Source organism: Diuraphis noxia, unplaced genomic scaffold (assembly GCF_037042655.1).
Source record: "Diuraphis noxia isolate RWA-SAM2 unplaced genomic scaffold, SU_Dnox_SAM2 contig0003, whole genome shotgun sequence".
Classification (NCBI taxonomy): domain Eukaryota; kingdom Metazoa; phylum Arthropoda; class Insecta; order Hemiptera; family Aphididae; genus Diuraphis; species Diuraphis noxia.
Window position 1 is genome coordinate 40,391,980 of NW_028301713.1, and position 23,609 is coordinate 40,415,588.

Consider the following 23,609-nt stretch of genomic DNA (forward strand, 5'->3'; position numbering starts at 1 on the left):
CACTGCAGCTGCGAACTGTGGTAGCCGCCAATTTCTAATTCTCGAGCCTGGACGATTTTCTTAGGGAGACGCTACATTGGGTTCGACTCACACGCACCCTGACCACCGAGTTACCCAGTTGTAAAGGTCGTTTATCACTCTGTGTGGCAATAAAGAATGGCCATAATAATACGCGTATTATGCTCACACGATGTCCGTATTATATGTACTGGTTGGCCCGGAACGAGCCTATAGGACATTGTATACTGTCGTATAAATGAGACCAATTACCCCCCCCCCCCCCACACACACACACACACAAACTCCCATCACCCATATCGCAAGTATACTGCAACGACGTATAGGTCTCGTGCCCTTCGAGCCCAAGCAAACTCCTTCTTGAAAACTACGCGTCGGTGGTAATTAATGTTAAGGTTTTTTTGGAAGCCGTCCAAAGTGAGTTTTTTCTCATCCTCGAGTACTTGGCAGGGAAGACTCCGAAGACGAGAGATTAATAGGTAAACTACACTCGCGTGAAACCAGAAATAGCTGGTCTTTCGAAATCGAACCACTTTTAGAAAAAAAGAGTCTAATAGTTCTAAAAAAGACAAAAACAATTCTAGAGTACTGAAAGTAGTTATAAAAATACAAGAAATCACGCTAAAAAAGCGATTGGATCCAAATTATTCTGAAAAAAACCTACAAAATATTAATAATATGTCTTGCAAATAATTTTTTTTTATTATTTGAATTTGATATATCCACATGGTTTATAACTAACCTGTTAAAACTACTAACCTATTTTAAATTATAAAATGTTTTTATTTATAAAGTCAAATTAATTATTTCAAGAGCAATAATATTATCATATAATATTCTTTTAAGAATGTAAACTAACAGACCTTGTTCATTAAGAAACGTTTTTCGTTTACTTTGATGTTATATATCAAATTCAGTACATCTACTGTAATAATTGTTGAGTAAGTAGTTACCAACTTAACACCAATAATTATTGCACAACACAGTGATACTCACTCTCTCACATTTTTTAGATTTGTTTATTTAAAAAAAAAAAATTTAAATAGAGATACTTGATTCAGAACTGTATGCCAATACTTGATGCTAGTAGCAAGTTCTTCATAAATTGCATGTTTTTGAAACTAATTACTATAACTTAATCATCGTTGAGAGCACTTATTTGATTAGTTCAGATTGCTAGTTGCAAGTATATACAACGAGTACCAAGTACTAACGCTAGTATTTAATAATTTAATACAAGATTCTTATATCATATTTTCAGAAAAAAATATCTACTTAATAATTTAAAGCAGAATAGGAGGATTAATATTTAAAAAGCGGAAGTTTGTAACTCTAGCACTCCACAGGACACTTTTTTAGTCTTACGAATACTTCGAGAATTCAAAAATAATGATCCTTATATATCTAGAAATTCCTATAATCAGAATTTTAATAACCGCATTACTGGCAGAAAATGAGAGTGAACATGCTTGGTGAATCACTACGTATTTTTAGAGGTGTGTATTATATTATGTGTAATGTATGATATAATAAATATATCACGATAATAATATTATGTAGCTATAATATTGTGTAATATTATAACTGATATTTTCACCGAATTCACGACAACTATATTTAAGACCTCTCCGTTTGATATGTTTTTCAGAGCAATATTATAATATTATATTATTACCTATGATATTACACTTGAAAACGGCAACGACGATCGTCGATCTCTATAAACACAGTGATTTTCAGGCTAACCGCTACGCGTCATCAGATACTCAGGTCGTAAATCTGCACGTGCAGACGTTTTTTTCCAGTATATTTTCGTGTTATTCCAAATTATATTCGTTTTAATTTGTCAACCGATACGGCTGCCAAACCCAATGCGTTAGTAATATTCACAGACGCGTATTCAATGTATTATACTGTGGGTGACATCATCATTGTGGTATTGTTTTCCGCGCAGAGTACAAAATCACGAACTCCTCCGCCCCCTGTGGTTGTAGTCTGATATGCGACTGCGCAATCCCCGCAGAGCGCGTGTAAAAAAAATTGTCCGGTTTGGCCCAACAATTTTGGTATTATTCCTCAATCCTAACCCCCCCCCCCCCACCAATCACACTCACTCAAGCTACAAATATTATATAATATTTAACTATACCTTTCCTAAACGATGACGGCTCTTCAAATACGATGGCCTATACTAACCCAGTTTGGTTCAAAGTCCCATCACCATATCGATTCGATGAGCGTTTGGTAATTTAATTCAAAACTTTATAATAACCATCTGTGTAATAATAGTATAATATATACGCTTCAGAAGCGTGAGGTGCAGTGCCGCAATAACCGGGTGAGTTGCGTGTGTCAAACACACGGGCCCAGGGCCCCAACCCATAATGGGGCCCAATGATAAAAAATAAAAAATATATAGAAAGAAATAAAATACAACTATTTTGTTATAATAATTATTATTAATACAGATTGAGCAATAGATCGGTTTTGTTTTGTACACAACATTATCGTACCTGCATTAACATGCAGCCTGAATAACCGAAATTAAAAATAGTTTGGTAGTTTGGTTGCAATTGATTAAAGCGCGTCATGCGAAGGAGTATCGAGTATTGAGTAATAACTCAAAATTCCAAAGTACCTATGTTTTCAAATATTTTGGAAAAATTAATTTTATAATAGTCAATAGGTTAATTTTTCAATTTTCAATTTTCAAGAGGGGTGAGGGCCCATTCTGCCATTCATTTATTTACACACGGGCCCAAAATGGTGTAGTTGCGGCGCTGGTGAGGTGCACCCGTGCACCCCACTGAGAGGTGTTAAAAATACTGTAAAAATACACGATTTCGATGAAATATTTATTCAAATAAAGTCGACATAAATTTGTTTAACGTATTGAATTTTCAACGTTTTGTCGCTTTACAGCCGTGATACAGAGTAACAACGTATCGTGTCGACCGTCACGTGTAGTAATTAATTTAAGTCATTAAACGTATTTTCGCATATATATAGTAAGCGTATAGTAGGTACATAGCAAATAAGCCTCCGCGACGATGCATAATCATTCGCGTAATAAATTATAGCTTCCTAGCTCCGGTTGTTTATTGTATAAAATTCACGTCAAACGCAGCATACGAGTAGAGTGTGATGAATTATATAATTTTTACGTTCTTAAATAACATCTATAGAATCCGAGTTGTTATAAACAAATTGTTTTGTTCCCACCGTAACACCTACATATAGTGGCACGCATGACATATTGCAAGATTTCACTGTGATTTATTATTTTTAATAGTTTCAAATTTTGGTTGTAAAGCTTAAAAATGACAACAGCTGTTGTAATCGCTCGCTCGATGTACCAGAATGTTGGCATAAATTTTATTAATTTCGAATTTTTTGTTTTTTTATCGGGCACACGCCGTTCAATGTTTCACTGTTTTGTAACACAGTTAGTTATCATAACTTCCTGTGAGGGTCAAATCTTTGGTGTATATAATAAAACATTTAAATGCATAATATATTGAAGTTTTATAATACGTTCTTAAATCATTTCTGCAGAAGCTGCTTTTTACACGAATTCGTTGTGGATAATATAACACGTTATTATAATTTATAATGTGTTTTTTTTGTATTTTTCGCATCAAATGAATAATTTTGTTTTCTGATATTTCACACTATATATACAAGTACCCACCGCACTATTGTTAACACATGCAAGATATTATACCAATAATACATTTATAATACAACCCGAACCATTATCATTGTAATATATTTACATTGCCATTATATAGAAACGTAAATAATAATAATAACAATAATGTATACAGGCATAATACTGCTTTTCAAATTTGAATAACACATTTGGCAGTTATACTGTATTAATAAATCATCTCGTGTCCATTATAAACTATTTATACGTTAACTCGCCATACAGTATACACATCATACCGGCGAAGGTACTGAATTTGAATCTTAGCGTTACAATGTCGGAGTACTAAACCACACCGAATCAATATTAAACTATCAGGAAAAAAGTAAATTGTATCTCATGATGAACAAAAGCGATTACAATATGTTATAATTTTCAGCATGATAATGTAATAAATAATGACACGAACACGATATACACTCATTATGTTATATCACTACAAAACACCAAACAGTAAGAATTAGAGATAGGATGTTGATGACTCTTTTGAATTTTTTTCCTTTGATTCTATACAATGCTATCCTAACTTTTTCTCAAATTTTAAATTAGAGCAAGTATTAAAACCAAGCTTAGAAAAAAATTTAATTTATTTAAAATTTTAAAATCTAACTTTGGATTTGGATTTACTGTTTGAGACTTTGGGTGTTGTATATTGTCAATATAATATATTGATAAAACATGTGCTCTTTCAAACATATACCGATCATACACGCTTATCAAAACGTAACGTTTATCGAGTGTTATATTTATAAATTGTATGGAAAAAATCTGATAAATAAGTTTTTAGATCATTTCCGTGTGTTTTTTAGGTCATCAACATCCTGACTATAGTAATAATATATCTGTACATCAAATAAATATTGATATTATACAGGTTACACTGGTTACAGAATAAAACTTTGTAGGTATTTTAATTTTCAGCACTGACCGCTACTGCGATTGTTTTTAATATTCCATATTTCCATCACATATTGACATATTCTTATTGTCTGTGGCTTTCGCATTTGAATTCATGTTTTGATATATAAAATATTATTATTACGTATTAGATAATGTCTGAAAAATGTTGTATAGGGCACCTCGGAAAAATAAAAATAATAAAAGAAATAATCGAAAAACTTTTGAAAATTCACTGTTACTATACAGATCTGAGAAAAAAAGTAAAAAGTTTATAATAAAAATGTAATAAAAATATTATACACCTTGATAATAAATATAATTTATGACCGTTGTTTTTGTATATGAAATAACATTAATTAAAATATTAGTTCATAAACTATAAGAACCAATTTAAACTAAAATTGTTAATAAAATATTCGTAACCCACAATCAAAAAGCTATATATAAAATTCAAATGCTAATTTGAGAATTCGTCATATTGGTGTAGTAGAAAATAAAGCGTTTTATTACATAGCATTTTAAACCAATAATATATTATCGCATTCAAAATTCCATGCTGTTCAGATAATCAGTTAAGACCTATTATATATTTAATGTATTTCATCAGTTGTCAATAATTTTTTCTTACCCTTTTCGGGAACTATTGAAAAAAATGGACATCTGAAAAATCCCGATAGATTTCATTTCCAATCTACAAATAAGACTATACTTAGAACTTTTTCAGCACTTATTTTAGCTTCAACAGAAGTTACAAAAAAATATAAAAGCTTCACTCAGAATCTAAAATTTATATATTTTAAAAAATAACTAATGATGAAAGTATTGACTCAGCTGAAAAGCGATAAAAATAAAATTCAATTTTAGTTTGAGAAAAATCTCGCTCAAACGGCGTAAATCGATATTTTCGGGCTTATAGCTAAGGGCTAAGATATAGCAGTTATAGAATTTGCATATGTTTTAATCCGATATTTAGATAACCAAGATACAAATTCGAATCATTCTCTTGCGAGTTTAATATGATTTCTTATATTTGCGATTATTTTCCACCTTCTAGTAAAAATGAATAAATGTATGTAAAGATATTATGTATTTTCCGAGCATATTTTTGTAGATGAGAAAATCGTATTCAATTTAATATAACTTTCGTTTCAGGCCTAGCTAAATGTAAATAAGTGAAATTTAATTCCCATGTAATATATTTTGCTACGAAAAATAAATATACTTCACATTATTAATTCAATTAGGTATTCATTATACATTTTACGATAAACGAACATTTATCTTTTTTTGAATTTGGAATTATTAATTACCAATTTAAATGTTTATATCAAACACAATTTAATCATTATAAATAACTTTTAAGTTATTTTGTGCCTGTGTTTTCAATTTTTTAATACCAGAGTAATGCCATTGATATTGACCGATGTTTAAAGTTTAGACAGTGTGACAGAGTAGGTACAATGGACAGAACTCTTAGGTAAAAAATAATATGTTGTGTCATACATACAATGGCTGTGGCTAAACATAAATTACAAAAACTTTTACAGATAACGTCTGGGTCTTTCCCAACTGATTATTTTATGTATGATATGCAACATATCCACATATAAATTATATTTTTCTTTTGGATAACAATTCAAAAAAAAAATAAAAAAAATATTAGGTTTACATAATATAGGTAGTAGCTTTAAGTATTTATAATGCACAAAAACTCTTAAAAACTCTTATTTTAATATTATATTATAGTATACATGTTAAACTAATCTGGCAGCTATTATACATCAAGATATTAAATTTAACTAATTTAATATATAAATTAATTTATTGACGACAAACGTGTTTATATAGTGTGAGATTATTGAACACGTTTAAATAGGGTATAATAAACCATAAATGGTTTCAAATAAAATCATATATAATTTCAGATATATCCATCTATCTGTGAAACTTGATTTCAAATAAATAAAAACTTATGTAGTTATGTGAGATGATTTTTATAAGACTAATGACTTATTTTTATTATGTATCAGTAATAAATATTTACGAATATAGTAATAAATAATAATACCCGTATGCATTTTTTAAATATATCACGTGTAAATCTTTAATTTTTACTCAAACACAAATAATAACAAAGCTCTTTATAATATTAGGCTCTTGATGAAGAACGTGTATTGGCAGCTTTACCAGATAAACTAAAAGCTGAGATAGCTATACACGTACATCTCGACACATTAAAGAAGGTCGAGATATTTCAGGACTGCGAACCTGGTCTATTAGAAGAACTTGTGCTCAAACTCAGACTCCAAGTGCGTACCACCAATACATACAAACTGTACATTTACTATTTCTTTTTAAAATTTGCATAATTTTATATTTTCCTGTAAAAATTAGGTGTTCAGCCCCGGAGACTACATATGTCGTAAAGGAGATGTGGGCAAAGAAATGTATATAGTAAAGAGAGGCATTCTTAGTGTCGTTGCCGATGACCAAAAAACAGAAATCGCTACTTTAAGCGCTGGAAGCGTTTTTGGAGAGGTCAGTAATAAAATAAATGAGTTTTTTTTATGTTACTATAAGTTCTATCTTCTATACAGTATAACTATTTAATCCACATTGATTTTCCGTATATTAGAACCTACATGTTGATCTTCAACATTTTATAGCTCATAAAACATCTATGGTTTCAACATATAGTTCATTTTTAATTAATACTTAAACACTTGTTAAATTAGAGAATTTCAAATTAAAATTGGTTGTCAATGTCTCATATAAACAAGCTATAATTTTTAGATTGTAATTCATATTTTAAATATGCTGGATCACTTTTATAAATTCACATAATACATAATCATTAATTTTAGAATATTGGTGAAATTATTTTAGTATTAGTATTATTTTTAATAACTTGTTTTCAAATACATAAGATTACTTAAATGTTAGGACCAAAATTAATTTAAATAAAATTTAAATAACTGAGGAAAAATGTACTAGAAATAAAGTGGCCATTTTCCTCGTTAGTTATTTTAATTATGCCCACATGTCGGCCAAACAATTTAAAAAATCTATTTTTCAATATTTCAGAATTGTCAGATAAAGACAATTGAATTTATAATAATTATTTATGAAGATAATACAGTATCTTAGAATAAGCCAGTAATTAAAATGTAATAAGTATAATTTATCTTATTAGTACAACAATTTTAAAATTTATTTCTAACAATAATAATATAATTGTCCTTACTGGTGGCACTTTTATTAAATTTGTTTTAAACTATATTTTCAAACACATTTAATTAGTTTGTATAATTTAATGTTCATAATACAAACTTTTTATACCTAAAAATATATTACATAGATTGCATTAATCACCATTTTCTGTAATTATCATGCAAAATATTACATTTTGTTTCGAATTTTAAACATTTAATCAGATTTTCTTGGCGAAAATAAGTTCATTTTTTATTACGCTTTAAAATTGTTTGTTTATGTTATATTAACAACAAATAATAAAACTTGAAATTTGCTTCAATATTGTTTAAAAAACATAATATTATATTATAGTATCGAACTTAATAACTAATTTGATTTGATGTTTACTTAAATTTGATTATACAACTATAGTCAATATTATCAAGGTTCCAAACCGACAATATGTTTAGTTAATTCGATACCTATCTATATGATTTACCAAGTATAACTTTGTATTATGCAAAATTTGTTAACACTTACAGATAACATATTTCTAGAAAAATATACATGAGGAAATATTTGTAAATTATATACATATATTATGTATTTTCGCTTGTGCGTATATATGATTGTAATTAGGAGAAACACAAATGGCACCAATTAAACATACCCCAGTTTTGAATGTCAGTACCTTTTTAACTTTAGAGTATATTTTAAATACGCACAATAATAAATTAAGTAAATAAAAAATAGATCTTTTTTCATGTTATTTTTAGTAATTTTGTATATTTAAAAATAGAATCACTGCTTTTTTACTGTTAACATAGCCGTTAAATGTCCATGCCAATTCCACCACAGTGTTTATTACAATCATCGTTTGATGTGTTGTATGATCACTAAAAATTACAATCATTCAATTCGTATTTTATTATAGGTACATGTTTTAAAAGCATAGGAGTTCTAAAATATTTTGTTATAACAAACTTGCAATGGTAAATTATTAGTTGATACTTCGGTCATTCGGTTATGATTATTTAATACTTCGGGCATCCGGATATGATTACTTATTAAATTATTCAAATAGATACTTATTAAAATGTTAAATAACACTTTTAAATTTTACAGTAGGATAAAATGTATGAAAATATATTCAGAAACAAATACCCAGCAATAAAATATTATATGCAACTATTATTTCCAGTCCTTAGCCAAAAAGTAATAACATTATATTAAACAGTACCTAACAATAACTGATAAAATATCTTTATATATGATGGTCACCAATAACATGGATCTTCTCGTGATTGGTTATATAAAAATCAAATCAGCATCGTAACACGATTTTTAATGGGTGGCCACCGGTCATGAAATGTTATACCTAGGTACTATCGATATTTCCTTCTCCATTTTTCCATAAAATTATAATTATACCCAGGGGTTTTTCTTTAACTGTATACAACGTACTTTTATTGACTGTAAAACACTAATTTATTGTTAAAACAAAAAAAAATAAAAATGTATACTTCATAATTTGCATATCTCTTATACGCAGAGGTAAAAAAATTCCAATTTCTATAATTCGTTGTAGTCGTAAAGTTTACAACTAAAAATGTCTATGCATACCCAAATAATAAAAATCGAATAACTCAAAAGCTTTTAAATTTAAGATTAATCTAAGTTATAGTCCTACTGATATTTTCATAAAATATACTATATAGAAGCTTTACTCAACTTTCTTTAATTTGAAACTTTGTATTATAAATACTTAAAATATTATATATTTAAAAATTACTGGAACATTCAATAAATGTCCTTATACAAATAACTTATTATATAAACAAACACATTCAACTAGAACTTAATTTTTCATCGTAAAAATATCCCATTGAACAATGAACATATTCACTCGCAATATTTATTTTTAAAATTATAAAACTATGGTTCAATCTTTTCCAAAGCCTCAATAAATTAAAATAAAATGTACTAGTCATTGTCAGTGATTGATATTAGCTAATATAATATGAATTATAGACAGGAAACGATATTTCTTAGGAAAAATTAGGAGGATACTATGTCATCTAGTAACTAGTTATCTTACCCTTGCGCTTATTATTTCCAATTTAATACACATATTTAATATTTTATCTATGGTCTTAGTATAAACGTTAATAGGTTGAAAATCTATATGCAAATTTTTATAAAAAAAATTATTACCAGGTCTGTCAATTTTCCCTTACACAAAAAATCTGTAAGAAAAATGAACAGAACTGAGGACCCCCAACACCCGCCAGTATATATATATATATATATATATATATATATATATATATATATAGGTTCAATCAATATAAATGTATGACTATGTATTTCAATGTTATTACTGTACCAATAAATATAACATAATATATACTATATAGATATAAAAAAGATTTATAGTAAGTAATAAGATTTATAATAAATATAATAAGGTAATTATTGTTATTTGTTATATGTAATATTATCAAAGTTCCTACTATATTATTCTTTCTTGTAATATTAGTTTTGATTTCAAATTATTTTTAAATAAAATTTGATTGTATTAATTGTCTATTAAAGTTTTATTAAAAATGTCCTTGAACTTCAAACTCCTTTAAAATTAGATTAATATTTAGTGTAGAATATAGAAATTAACAAACTTGTAATATAACTATATAATAGTACACCAATGGTTAAATATTTAGTAACTCTAACAGGAATAAATAATGGCTTCTAATGTAAGAAGATTATCAGAGCTTACAACTATTATACAATAAGATTAAAACACCAATATGTATTTAATTATAAATTATACTAAGTAAGACCCTAAATATATTTAACAATATTAACGTATAAACTAATTTTGTTCAAATTTATATCTTAATAATTTTTTTCTATTACCTTCATTACAACTTCAATTTCTTAAAGAATAATATTATTTATTCAAATAAAATAAATAATGTTATAACATAAAAATGTCATTAAGTATAAAATCAAATTTAGTCGATGTTTAATAATAAAACTTTTATTTTGTGTATTTTAATATCACATGAAACCAAAATTATTAATTTCATAACTAAAATCAATTGATTAAATTGTATTATTATTATTATTATTATTATTATTATTATTCCATAGGTAAGCGTACTAGAAATAGCTGGAAACAAAACAGGCAATCGTCGCACAGCTAATGTCCGGAGTTTAGGGTACTCTGATCTATTTTGTCTGTCCAAAAGAGATCTCTGGGAAACACTAAGAGATTATCCCGAAGCTAGACACAGCCTAATGCAACGTGGTTGTCAGCTACTGCGAAAGGATAGGCTGTTAGATGAGGATGCGTTCCTGCAAGCTCAAACGCAGAATGAAACCATTAACGAAGCAGTGTCTAGATTAGGTATGTATAAAATATTTTTAATATATTATAAATAGACACAATTAGATCACTATATTACTTACCAAATACGTTTTCATAAATTACGATGTTTGACATTTTATGCCCCACGAAGTAAAAATTCAGATGAGTTATTAAAATTATTAAATTTAAGTTGTTTTTTTTTTAAATTCATGTCCATAAAGCTTTATTTCAACGACTAAAGTTTGTTTTTCACAAATTATTCCACACAGAATAATGTTGTCATAAAAAATTATTGCTTTAAAAGCAGAAAATAAATATTTGTCATCATTAATAAAAGACTAATAATTTATTTAATAATGTACGAATTGTATATATAGTAATTCGTTTTCTTTTGATAATAACGTGTTTAAGCTATTGCCTTCAAGAATAATAACAATTTAATGAAGTGTTATTGCAAACGCAACACTGACATGTTAAATGTCATGAGCACTCTATATTATTTTATATTTTTGTAATATTAGACGTAACATTATATTGGTATCAAAAAAAAAATTTTAATATAAAGAATACATTTTAACAAAATCATAAAATTTTCAAATATGAATTTCCTATTTCAATGACATTACTTACCAAAAAATTAAATTAATAATATTGCTGTAGTAGTAGTATATTATAACTTTTGTCGTTGAATAAAAAATTTAAGTTGAATTCTTTAGTTATATGACTTAAATGTATAACAATATGCCTATATTATGTATTATAAATTCCACGCATATAATAATTTAAACTATAAGTGAATACATATTACATAATATATACTTTATACTAATCAAATATTATATCTTCTAGTTCTTGAAAACCGTAAAATTGTTATATTTTAGTTCTAGAAAAACTAAACTAGATGAAAAATAAATAATGATGTTGTAAGATTAAATTCCCATCAAGTGTCATCACATATGGTTGAATCTGATAAATGAAGACAGTTCGTAAGATGAACAATAATATAAGATTCTACACAAAAAATATTTATAACAGATATTCAATACTGATAATTATATGTAATAACACTATCTCAAGCATTAATTTAAAATTTCAGTAAAATTTAAATAGCAACCAAGCAACCTAAAATGTACAACAATAGTGTTAAAAATGTGTAAAACCTTTTATTTATTTATTTTATCTGGTTATATTTTTTATATTGTGTTTGAAATGTTATTAAACTTGACCTGAAATTCATAACAAATTATTATAGCTGCCCAACATTAAAAGAAATTCAAATGTATAATATAAAAGTACATATAATAGGTACTAAAGTATAACAAGTACAACAGGCTCTTCTGTTAAAATCTCTCTAATCGATATAAATTGTGAGTAGTTATATACAATGAATTATGTATTACAATTTCAAACCTAAGATAATAATATTTTAATAAATATCATATAACTGCTGATACCCTAAAATGCATAAACTATGGTCATTTTAAAGGTGAAAACCCCTATTTTATCACCATCTAAAAATCGTTTGATTATTAATTCATAATATTATAGTTAATGTTTTACATCTAATAAGCACTTAAAATAGATAGGTACTTCAATGAGGACTAAAAAGGGTGTAGACTAAAAGACCCCTTATTAAATGCTGCAATATTATGTATAAACCTCAATATAATTATTTTTTTCATATTATGAATAATGAATATATTATAATAATATTATTATTATAATAATATGTTTAAATTATTATGAATGTATTTTTTTTATACTTTTTATGATTTTTAATTTAAATATCCTTAAGTTAGTTTTAGAATTTTAAGTTGTCCGAGCCAACTTATATTTCCGGTGTTAATTTTTTTCACATCATTTTCAATTTGATCGAATCGACAAAATGTTATGATCATAATAACAGTGTCCGCTTATTCGCCTTAACCTTACTATACTAATCTGTCGTAAATATGTATTTTTTTTCATTACAACTATTCACTACTTAGGTATATATTTTAATAATATGTATAATATAAAATATAGACCATAACAACTTCCTGTCCCCGAACCGAGGCGTGGAAGGATACATTAGATTAGCCAATAGCAGGGACGACTTCGGACAGCCAATTCAGCGACAGTCCAATCGCAAGCAGTTGAAGCACAAATCAAAGTTTTCGACAGTTGTTATCAAACCAAACCGGAAACAATTCGCTCAAGTTTGTACGTCGCCAATGCAGACGCGTGACGGGCACTAGTTATTGCGCGTCTGAAAAGAAAATGTTATACCCGCATGTATTATCACTTGTCTCCGTCATATAAGCGCACGTACAACAATGCAAGTTTTTCGTTCAGAATATCCATTTAACTCTGTCGTTTTTAATATCAAAGTGAATTGATATATCATCACATTAAAAGAGAGAATAACATATTTTACTATACGTATGTTTTTATTTAATTTTAAAGCAAGTTATGAGTATTCTGAAATTCATTATTTGTTTAAAAAATTTAAATGCTCATGATTTGGTTCAAAATTAAAGTTTCGAAATCACTATATGTGTGGTCTTGTATAATATTCTTATCTTTAATTTTTATTATAGATCAATAAATTCATTTTAATATTATATAAACAACAAAGTTAAATATATTATTCAAAGTGTAAAATTGGAGTATTATGCGTTTTTAAGACTGAAACATATTATGGGCGGGTATAACGCCACCTTAACAGTAGGTACGATGAGATTACGTCCCGCGAAGACTTGTGCACTATAAACAGAATTCGATCAATCGATTTGTTACTGTTTTTGATGACCATTTTGGTCAATCCTCGCGGGACACATCCTGTATATCGTGACGATAAATCTGGGTGAAGGTTACTGCAGTTGTTTTTGTTGTGGTTGTGGCGGTATTGTATTGCATACGTACTATAAAATTACTTTCAATTATGTGTGATAAATTATATGATGTACATTATTCTATATAATTTAATATCTGTATAGATAATATCATGTCAGATTAACCAAAAATGCTCACCTCTATATTATTCTCATTTAACTATTTTTGTTTTATTCAAATTATAACCATGGAAGTTTTTAGCATACTCAAAAACCTCATTTTCAAATATCTACTTAGATTTGTTGTCATAAGTTACGTTAAAAAAAAAGTCATGCAAGAGTGTCCTATCGAAGTAAAAACATTTCAAATTAGAATTAAACCTTTTTACTGAAAAATGTTAAGCAGTGGCATGTTGAAGGGGTTTAGCTGGTTTAGGGTTTTAGCCCACCAAGTTGTTCTAGCCGGTAAACGGTCACTTTTTACTGCTGTTGTTTAAAGTACATAACGTAGATACTTTGTACGGTCTAGTAAAAATTTAGATTGCAAAACTTGGACACTAGGAGTCTAGGACACTATTTGTACTATTATATAAATATAAAAACATAAACTAATATATATGCTAATATAAGTATATAACAGATGATAGTTCACATTAATAATTATTCAAATTTATTTTTAAAAATCTATTAAAAAAGTTATAAAGAAAACACAAATGTTTATTGCTTAAACAAATCAAAATAATCACTTTTTTAAATTTACAGGATTAAACCACCTATAGTAGCAAATAAAATTTTAGATAGATATACCAAATGATATTTAAACTTACTAATACTTATAACATAATTGATTATGAATTTATGACTTTACACTTGTTTATATTATATTATACCTATATATACCATAGACTAAATGAAAATATTATAGTATTCATATAGTCTAGCTGTGCCTATATTAGTATTAGTAGTATTTATGTATACAATAATACAAAGTGCCAACGTTCTGTAATTTTAATTTTTACCTGAACGTACAGAGTATTCGTAGTTAGCACTTTCGTTTTGCAACCATTCTAGCTCCTAACCCCCCTCCCTAAAAATGATTGGAAAAATAAATTTAATATTTTGAATTTACGAATCTATTGTTTCTTAAAAATTATGTACTAGATAAATGTTTAATAAATATAACATGTATGAATATCTGAATATTTAAATATTTTTACTGAAAAATATTTCTTATTTTCCGTGAATAGTTTGTGTGAACGTGAATCACAACCACCCGTTGATGCATACTCTAAAAATAAATTAAAGTGCATAGAAAATCCAACCACTAATCGCCATGAGATTGGAGAACTGACTAATACCTATTTACCTATTTCGGAATGCTTGAAATTATTCTGAATATCTAGTATAAATTTCGTTCAAATTAAGCATAAATCTCTTATATAAGTGTTAAAATTCAATATTTACGAATTTTTAAGTACCTACAAAATAATTTTCAATTATTCATGGTTTTGAATACCTATTTACGAAAATAAAAAAAAAATAAAAATTTTGTAATCTTATTTGATATGAAATTGTAATAATTCTACTTCAATAGAAGCGTAGAAATATAGTACGTACCTATAGTGATTGTACATTTTTAGACCCTCCCTCACTCAAACACGAACAAATAATTTAACCCAATTTACACCTATGAGCAGATAATTTTTTTGAAAATGTTGCAGACGAGTTAACTAATGTATTAATCGTGATGACCTAAAAATAACAGTCTATATTTCTATAATATCATCATATTCATTTCGATGAAACATATTATAGTCTAGTATAGATATATTATGCTCAGTAAATTTTCTAAATTACAAAATACTAATAGATTAACATTAAATATTGATTTTTAATTATAGTGATGAGTGATTACTTTAATACATTCAAATCGTCGTGGCATCTATATCTTCTAAACTGTACGTGGATATATATATATACCTATCTAAAGTTGAATAACTCTTATTAATTATACATTTACGCATAAACTATTCGTTCATGTATACATTTAGAAAAGTCAACATCTTCAAAAAAAATCAATTTTTAGTAAAAAGATGGTTTGTATCTTAAAAAAAAATAATTTTGAAAGTTTGTATTTTTATTGACAAAATAGGGGTGAGCATGTTTGGAAAATCACCTTTGTACATGCATACATTATATTACACGTCGGGCAATTTATGAGTGCTGAGTTTACCCGTTAACTCATTCCTTCATTGCAACCATGGGTATAGAATATATTCTCATAGCGAATTAAGACGTAATCTACATAGAACAGCATATATGGTTGACGTGGCAGCGGTGGTGGTGGTGATGGCAACGGATATATATAATTATATATACCTACTGTATAATACAGAGAGAGTTTACGCCCAGCTACTCAGACCACTCCGTATTTCGTTTCTGTAATGGATTCAAAAACAAACGAAAAATAAAAAAGTATTCGAAAGAATACTTAAATTCGCCCGTAATGACAACAGCAATAATGATAATAATTCAGACACCAAAGCTCTGACGCTTCCTGTTCGCGCGCTATGACATCGCTGCAGCATGCTGTATCCGCTACAAAGTCAGCATATCTTATATACCTATAACAATACATTATTATATACATAATGTGGTTTGATAAATAAACACAATATAATTATTATGTCTATAACACTATATACACCGGTTATATCGTTATATGATAATATAATGGTTATTCGTGTAACACTTACATAGAGTAATAATGGAATATTTGTATAACACGTATACCTACCTAATTGTATTTAACAAAATATAACAATATAATAATATACTAATAATTAATAAACGCGCTCGACTAATATTGACAAAATTTAATAGTTATAAGTCTACTAATATATGCCTATTTAATATTTTGAATCTACACACTTATAATATATTATTGATATTATACTGTTGTATCTCTATTATCTACTAATCGTATTTGTATTCATATGGAATTGGACATATAATATTATATGCCTATCATATATTTCGTACGCTATGAAAAATTCTGATTGTTACGATATCGTTTTATATTTTCAGATACCACCATGAAAGATGTGACTACTCGATTGTCAAATCTCGTGACCGAATATTACAATCAAAATGTCAAGCTCAATGAAAAAATTACCGAATTGGAGGAACAAATACGAGTTGTAAAATATCATTCAATGTAAATATTTTATATAATTTAATTCTAATATATGTGTACCTAAGGCTAATTTCTGTAATTATCACAATTAACTAAATGGTACGAGAAACAAACGTAATTATAGTGTGAAACTTCGAACCATACATTTCCAAAGCATCCGGTCCACAAAATGTGATAGGAATATTGATAATTGAAAAACTTTTTGTTAAAGTATATTGAAAAATGTAACTTTTAAATCGATAGATTGTTTATATTCTTTTTAAAACATTTTCCAAGAAATTTTAAAAATATTAGATGAAAGCATTAGAGGGCGTTTAATCTTCACATTTACCTCCTGATAACCTGCAGCCTCGTATATAGGTACCTACTCATGCATTGAGTGTGTGCGTAGAGTTTTATAGTCGTTTTTGTTTTTAAAGATATTACAATAATATACTTATTTTTTTTTTTTTTTTTTTTTTTATTGAACTAAAAAAACATCAACAACAAAGGTTATTAGTTTTTGTTAAGATACAATGTTAAGGATATTACAATGTTTATATGATGCTAACTACATATGGTTACTATTTAAGTTAATGTTACAATTTTTTTTTTTTCAATACGTTTAAATTTTGTTGTATAAATCCGATCCTTTGAGAAAGGCTATCATGTTCGATGTGGTCTCGTCGGTCCCAGAGCTCCATACAAGTTGGGTGGAATGTTGTATTTCTCCATAACTTCTGAATATTGATAACACTCTGTTATTATATGTTTCACAGTTAGTGTAACCCCGCAAGCTGCACATTGAGGGGGTTCTTATTGATACTTATTTTATAAGAACATTTTTAAATCCTATACAATTAGAAAGGAGTAGACTAAAAATTTATTTATTTATTATTTTCTATCCTACATGGGAAAATTGCGAGTCTCTTGTTTTCTTATATAGATAATATATTATATATATCTATACAGTATACTCTATAGGTATTCGTATTTTGTTTTGTTTCGGGATACCTTAAATTAATTTCCTGAGGTTTTGTTTTTGTTTCTTTAGTTACCTAAGCAATTCAATTTAATAGAAGTGTTGATAAAAACACATTTTGATCGATAAGAATGTCGATCGATGTACAATACTTAATCTTTTCAAACCATATACAACAATTGCCTTCACGAAAATTCTCATAATAATAATTTATACAACTCCGTTGTATATTCGAATTCGAAAATTTGTTCAGAAATGAATAGCATTCTGAAATTCACCATTATCTATTGTAATATTTGTCCATTTTAGTGCCTCCTTTTGTCTAAATTATATTAGATAAACAATATATTATACGCTTAAAGTCTCTGTCTCGCCCTACGAACATCAAATAAATAATGAGAAATGGTAGAGTAGGTTGGTCTATGTCAAAGAAGAAAAAACGTATAATATAACGGGATTTCGGGGTTATTTACGTTCGTCCGTCCCGCATACTCTTTCACAGCAAAAAGTTTTATTAGCATTTTTGTATTTATGCATTTAAAGAACTCATTTAAAAAAAAAAAAAATCGACCAAATGTAATTATTGTAAGTGAATGTTATTAAGCGGTAGACGGTAGACAGATTACTCTGAATATCGGAGCGTTTGTTTACAGTTGCTTGGGTGTTTTTAGTAGCAGAGGTGGATTATAATTGCGGTATTACAGTTAAATACGATTCTGAGTCAAAATACTTTCTTTCAATTTCATAAATTATTAATGAGTATACTGTAATATTAATAAAATTATATGCACGAATTGGGTGCGTAAATTCAAGTTTCAAGGCAATAATAAATGGTCACTAAGCTTAATTTGCCAAAAAAAAATTGTTAAGATTTGAATTTTTAAAATTATTTCTTTGGTTTTGATTTTTTCTTGCTTTTATCAAAAACTTCTGACATATTTAAAAAAAAAAAAATATGAAACCACACGCTGTTATATAATATTAAAAAATACATATTGTTAGATTTATATTTATCATACTCGAATACGTTTCCTATTATTTTACAGTTTTTGTTTAGATATTTTAGAACTTATTGTGAATACATTTTATTTGCTGTAAAATATGTGATTATTTTCAATTTACTTTTCTTCTATAGGCAGTAGAAGTACTTTAAAGGTTACATATCACTTTTCGACCAGGAATTGAGTAGGTAGTAAAGGTACTTTATTAGGTTTGTTATTCGTTACCTACATTGCACAAATTCCTATAATTCTTTTAGTGTATATTTTAATCTTATCAATTAAGAATCTTCTAAAAAATATTGAAACGATATTGCTTTAAAATTGATATTTGACGATACATAGACTGCAATCTATACACAACAAGCAAATAATGATATTTTTTTTTAATAAATTAAAAAATTATTATTTCTATCAATCAACAAAATGCATAATTATTATATGTAATGAAAATATTATTATGTAAAAGTATTCCTTAAAAGCTTTTAAATAAATATATATTATAATAAAACCAATAGATTTTCGAGTTTATTAAGTATATATATAGCTACACAAATCGCGCATTTTCAGCACTGAAAAACAAAATTACAATATTTAATTTAGATATATTATATAGGTAGTAGGTAGTAGGTATTATAACGTATTTTATTAAGATTCGTTGTATTTTTCACTAAATATTTTTATTTTATGTGGTAATAACTAAAAAAAATAATTTTTGTGTTTTCTAAAAACAATTTAAAATAACTTAAATACTTTGACTTCATTAAAACTTAAGTCAACTCAAATAAAATGCATGTTTAAATAAAATAAAACAATTTAAATCAAATAATTATATTAGATCAATTTTTCATTTTTTGAGGGACAAGGATCTGACGCAAAAAACCCGGGTGGTCACCCCTCCGGGAGGCTGCAGCGCCGGACTGGTACTTGACCGCAGCACACATTAGTGGCTGCGGCTATCCACCACGCCCTACCCTCTAGGCAATATATTCAACAATTATTAATTTAAACGGATAAAAAATTAAGTATAAAATGAAACTAAATTGAAAACAAATTTCCAAAAGTTGAACTGAATAATATTATTATTAAATATTTTAATCATTAATTGTTTATTATTGGGTAGGTACATCGTGCACTATATGCACCTATATATATATATATATATATATATAACACGTAATATTAAATTATTCTATACTATATTAATTTATGTTATTTCATTTTTACTTTTTAGAACTGATTCAAAATACGAGGATCAACAGGGTTCAAATGTTGAAAATGACTCAACTTCGTCATCTAGCCAATCAACGGTATTCGGGACTTATGCAACAAGAAGATCGTTTAACGTTCCCAAGAATTCTTGGGCTCGAAGGCGTCGCAAACTTAAGTCTACCTGATGTTTAACGGACGGACTATCTCATTTACAGGATCCGTATGCCTCAGCTTAATATAAACTACAATGATCAGTGCATATTCTTGATATTGAATTGTTGTAAAAAAAAAAAGCGACAGATATTATTTAAATGCATTGTATACATACTGTTTGTATTAAACAATGGATCCATGTAGGCAAAAATTTTTGGGGTAGTCTATTAAAATGTACATACGAAAATATAAATTATATATATATACATAAAACAAAAAAGTGTACACTACGATAGTCGATTTTCTACAAAAATTTACATCTAAATGAATACTTTGTAGAAATTGAAATATTTTAAACCTTGTATCATGGTATTTTCATTAGTCAAGCAAAAGCTTATTGTTGTTATCAAAAATACTGTAAATCATTCCTACAGAAAAATGTTGCACTGTCTACATTGTATGGATTTTAATTAATTTAACTTATCTCATAGTGTAATTTCACGTAAAAAAAAATAATTAAGATTAAGTTAAACTATAGTTAAAATATTCCTACAATATATCAAGTATAAATTTTAAAATACCAAAAAAACCATAAAGTATGTGCATCACGTTCTTGTGTTCATTTGGTTTGTAAAAAGTAATTTAATAAAATTAATATATTGATTTTTATAACACCCACTATAAGTTAAAAAATTAATTAAACTTAAATGTAATGATTAGGAATAGACATAGTATTTTGTTACATGAGAATCTAATGATATTAAATTATAATTTATATAAATTTATTTTTGTTTAACATTCAATATCCTAAACTTAGATAAAACAATTAACCAATTGTTTAACACAATTTATTTAATATTATAGTAAATATTTACTACATACCGTAATAAATTTCAAGCCCAATTTAAATTATCATATAACAAAATATATTCTTACAAACATTTTATTGTACACATAGTATATTAGTACATACAAAAAAAATGTGATAAATGTTTTTTGAAATGAATGATGTATTACAGTTGGGTCCCATGAATTCAAATTTACATCTTATTTAGTTCGAAAAATATCATAAATGAATCCAAATAAATATTTTTCCATTTACAGACTTAGGAATGTCAAATACAAATGTATATACGTCAACCGTAGATTTATTTTTTCAATGAAATATTTTACCTGGAAATCGATAGAAAACATTGGGTAAGAAACACAGAATACGAAGCGGGTGATAAAAAAATTATCAATATGAAAAAATTCAGAGAATTATTATTAATAAACAAAATGGTTCTGTATAAATTAAGTATTAAATTTAACATATTTTTTTTCGATGACAGTTGAACCAAATATTTTTGAAGCAAGTCAACGATCAGTTGCAGTTTTACGAAATATACACTACAGTTGTTGTTCAAAATAACTACATACATAGTTATCTATGAAATTACAAAAACTTAAATTGGTTCTTTCTATAAAAGGATCTCTTTTTCTTCGTATTAGTTTTAGAGTTATTCATGCATTGTATGTTAATTTTTACACGTCAGTCATTTATAAAATTCGTTAATTTAATTTCAAACGTAAAATTTTAATAGTTATAATTACCCTCAACTTTATTCGTATATAAAATTTTCTAATTAAATAATATACAAAATTTATCTATTATTAATCAAATATTTGATACATTTTTCTCACAATATTGTGCACTGGTACCTACTTACCTACATACATGGATTGTTGTAGAGTACATTTTAAGATACCTTGAATTATTTCAATAATTCTAAAGTATTTATTCTAATACTAATTCATAACATTATTGGCTATTTCGATTTTTCATAATGCATATACCTACATTAATATTGCCCAGGTATTGAATCGTGGTCTGAAAATGCATGTAAATAAACACAATAATTCTCATGATGTTTCACGTATGGCGTATGTATACATTTGAAATAACGTTAATTTAGGTTAACTAAGACTAACTATAGTTAAATACTCGTACGGAGTAATATAATATGATAATGTGATATTAATCATCCGTCTCTGAACGCACCACTTTAAGAACATCAATAACAAAATTATTATTTCTTACATAACAATGAATATCTGAGGTATACAAACATAATATTAATTTTTAACCATATGTATTTTGTATTAAATTTGTCATTTGGTGTACAATACGTAGGTATTTAATAATTTGAGATCATTTCCTACACATTTTATATACTTTATAATACTATATTATTATTGTGAGTGGTTGAATTGGAAAAATAAATAAAGGTGGACTCTAAATGATGTTTAACAATTAAGCAAATCAATTTAATAGTAACCCTATTCCTTGATGAATATAATAAAGGGGTACGCTATAATGTGAAGAAAAAATAAAGAGTAGCTCAGTATCCCCGCGTCCTCCCCCAATTCAACCACTGATTATTGTTATGATCGATGAATTAACTTTAAACATTGGTCTTTAATAATCAATAAAGTATAAATGGCTCATTCACGTAAATTACGATATTCAGTGACATGTGGGTTAAGGTTACAACTGTCATCCTCCAAAATTTCAGCACTTTATATTTTTTTAGTTAAAACACAAATAAATTTGCGTGGTTTATTCTATCAGTCTTTAGAAAGAAAAATGTTAATTTAAAAACTCCTTCAAAGATAAACAGAAAATAATAAAAATATAACCCTGCATACGATTATACTGCTGAGTATACAACTACGATAAAAATATGCAAAGCTCAAATAACTAAACCACAATATAGTTAAAACTTAAAATTAGTTTGTAAAACATGCGTTCATTGTTGATTTGTCAAATCTGTATATCTATATGTTATCAGTACCTATTATTTTTTTATGCTACACTAAACATGTGTAGTTTGTGGTAAATAATATTATCTTATTGTTATGTAGTAATTTGTAATTTATTCAACTATATAAAAGAATCTACTTACATATATATAAGTAAAGTTATAAATGTTACAAATATTATTATAGTTTTAAAAGAATACTTACTGTTATTAAAGTTATTGGTATTCTTGACGTGTAGATATGAAATGGCAATGAGTACTACATAAATATACATAATATATATTA

At 26.9% G+C, this 23,609-nt stretch overlaps 1 protein-coding gene across 3 annotated transcripts in view; it reads left to right on the top strand.

Annotated features, from left to right (window-relative positions):
• Nucleotides 1-23,609, top strand: part of CngA (Cyclic nucleotide-gated ion channel subunit A) — a 187,432-nt gene extending 163,823 nt beyond the window's left edge. For 2 of the 3 annotated variants that reach the window (XM_089223064.1, XM_089223065.1), the window contains exons 8-13: nucleotides 6,781-6,936; nucleotides 7,022-7,165; nucleotides 10,973-11,228; nucleotides 13,215-13,391; nucleotides 17,090-17,219; nucleotides 20,392-23,609. In XM_089223064.1, the coding sequence (XP_089079190.1) occupies nucleotides 6,781-6,936; nucleotides 7,022-7,165; nucleotides 10,973-11,228; nucleotides 13,215-13,391; nucleotides 17,090-17,219; nucleotides 20,392-20,554 (1,026 nt within the window). In that variant the 3' untranslated portion in view covers nucleotides 20,555-23,609. The remainder of the gene's footprint in view (nucleotides 1-6,780; nucleotides 6,937-7,021; nucleotides 7,166-10,972; nucleotides 11,229-13,214; nucleotides 13,392-17,089; nucleotides 17,220-20,391) is intronic. The other variant, XM_089223066.1, reaches the window with a different exon arrangement.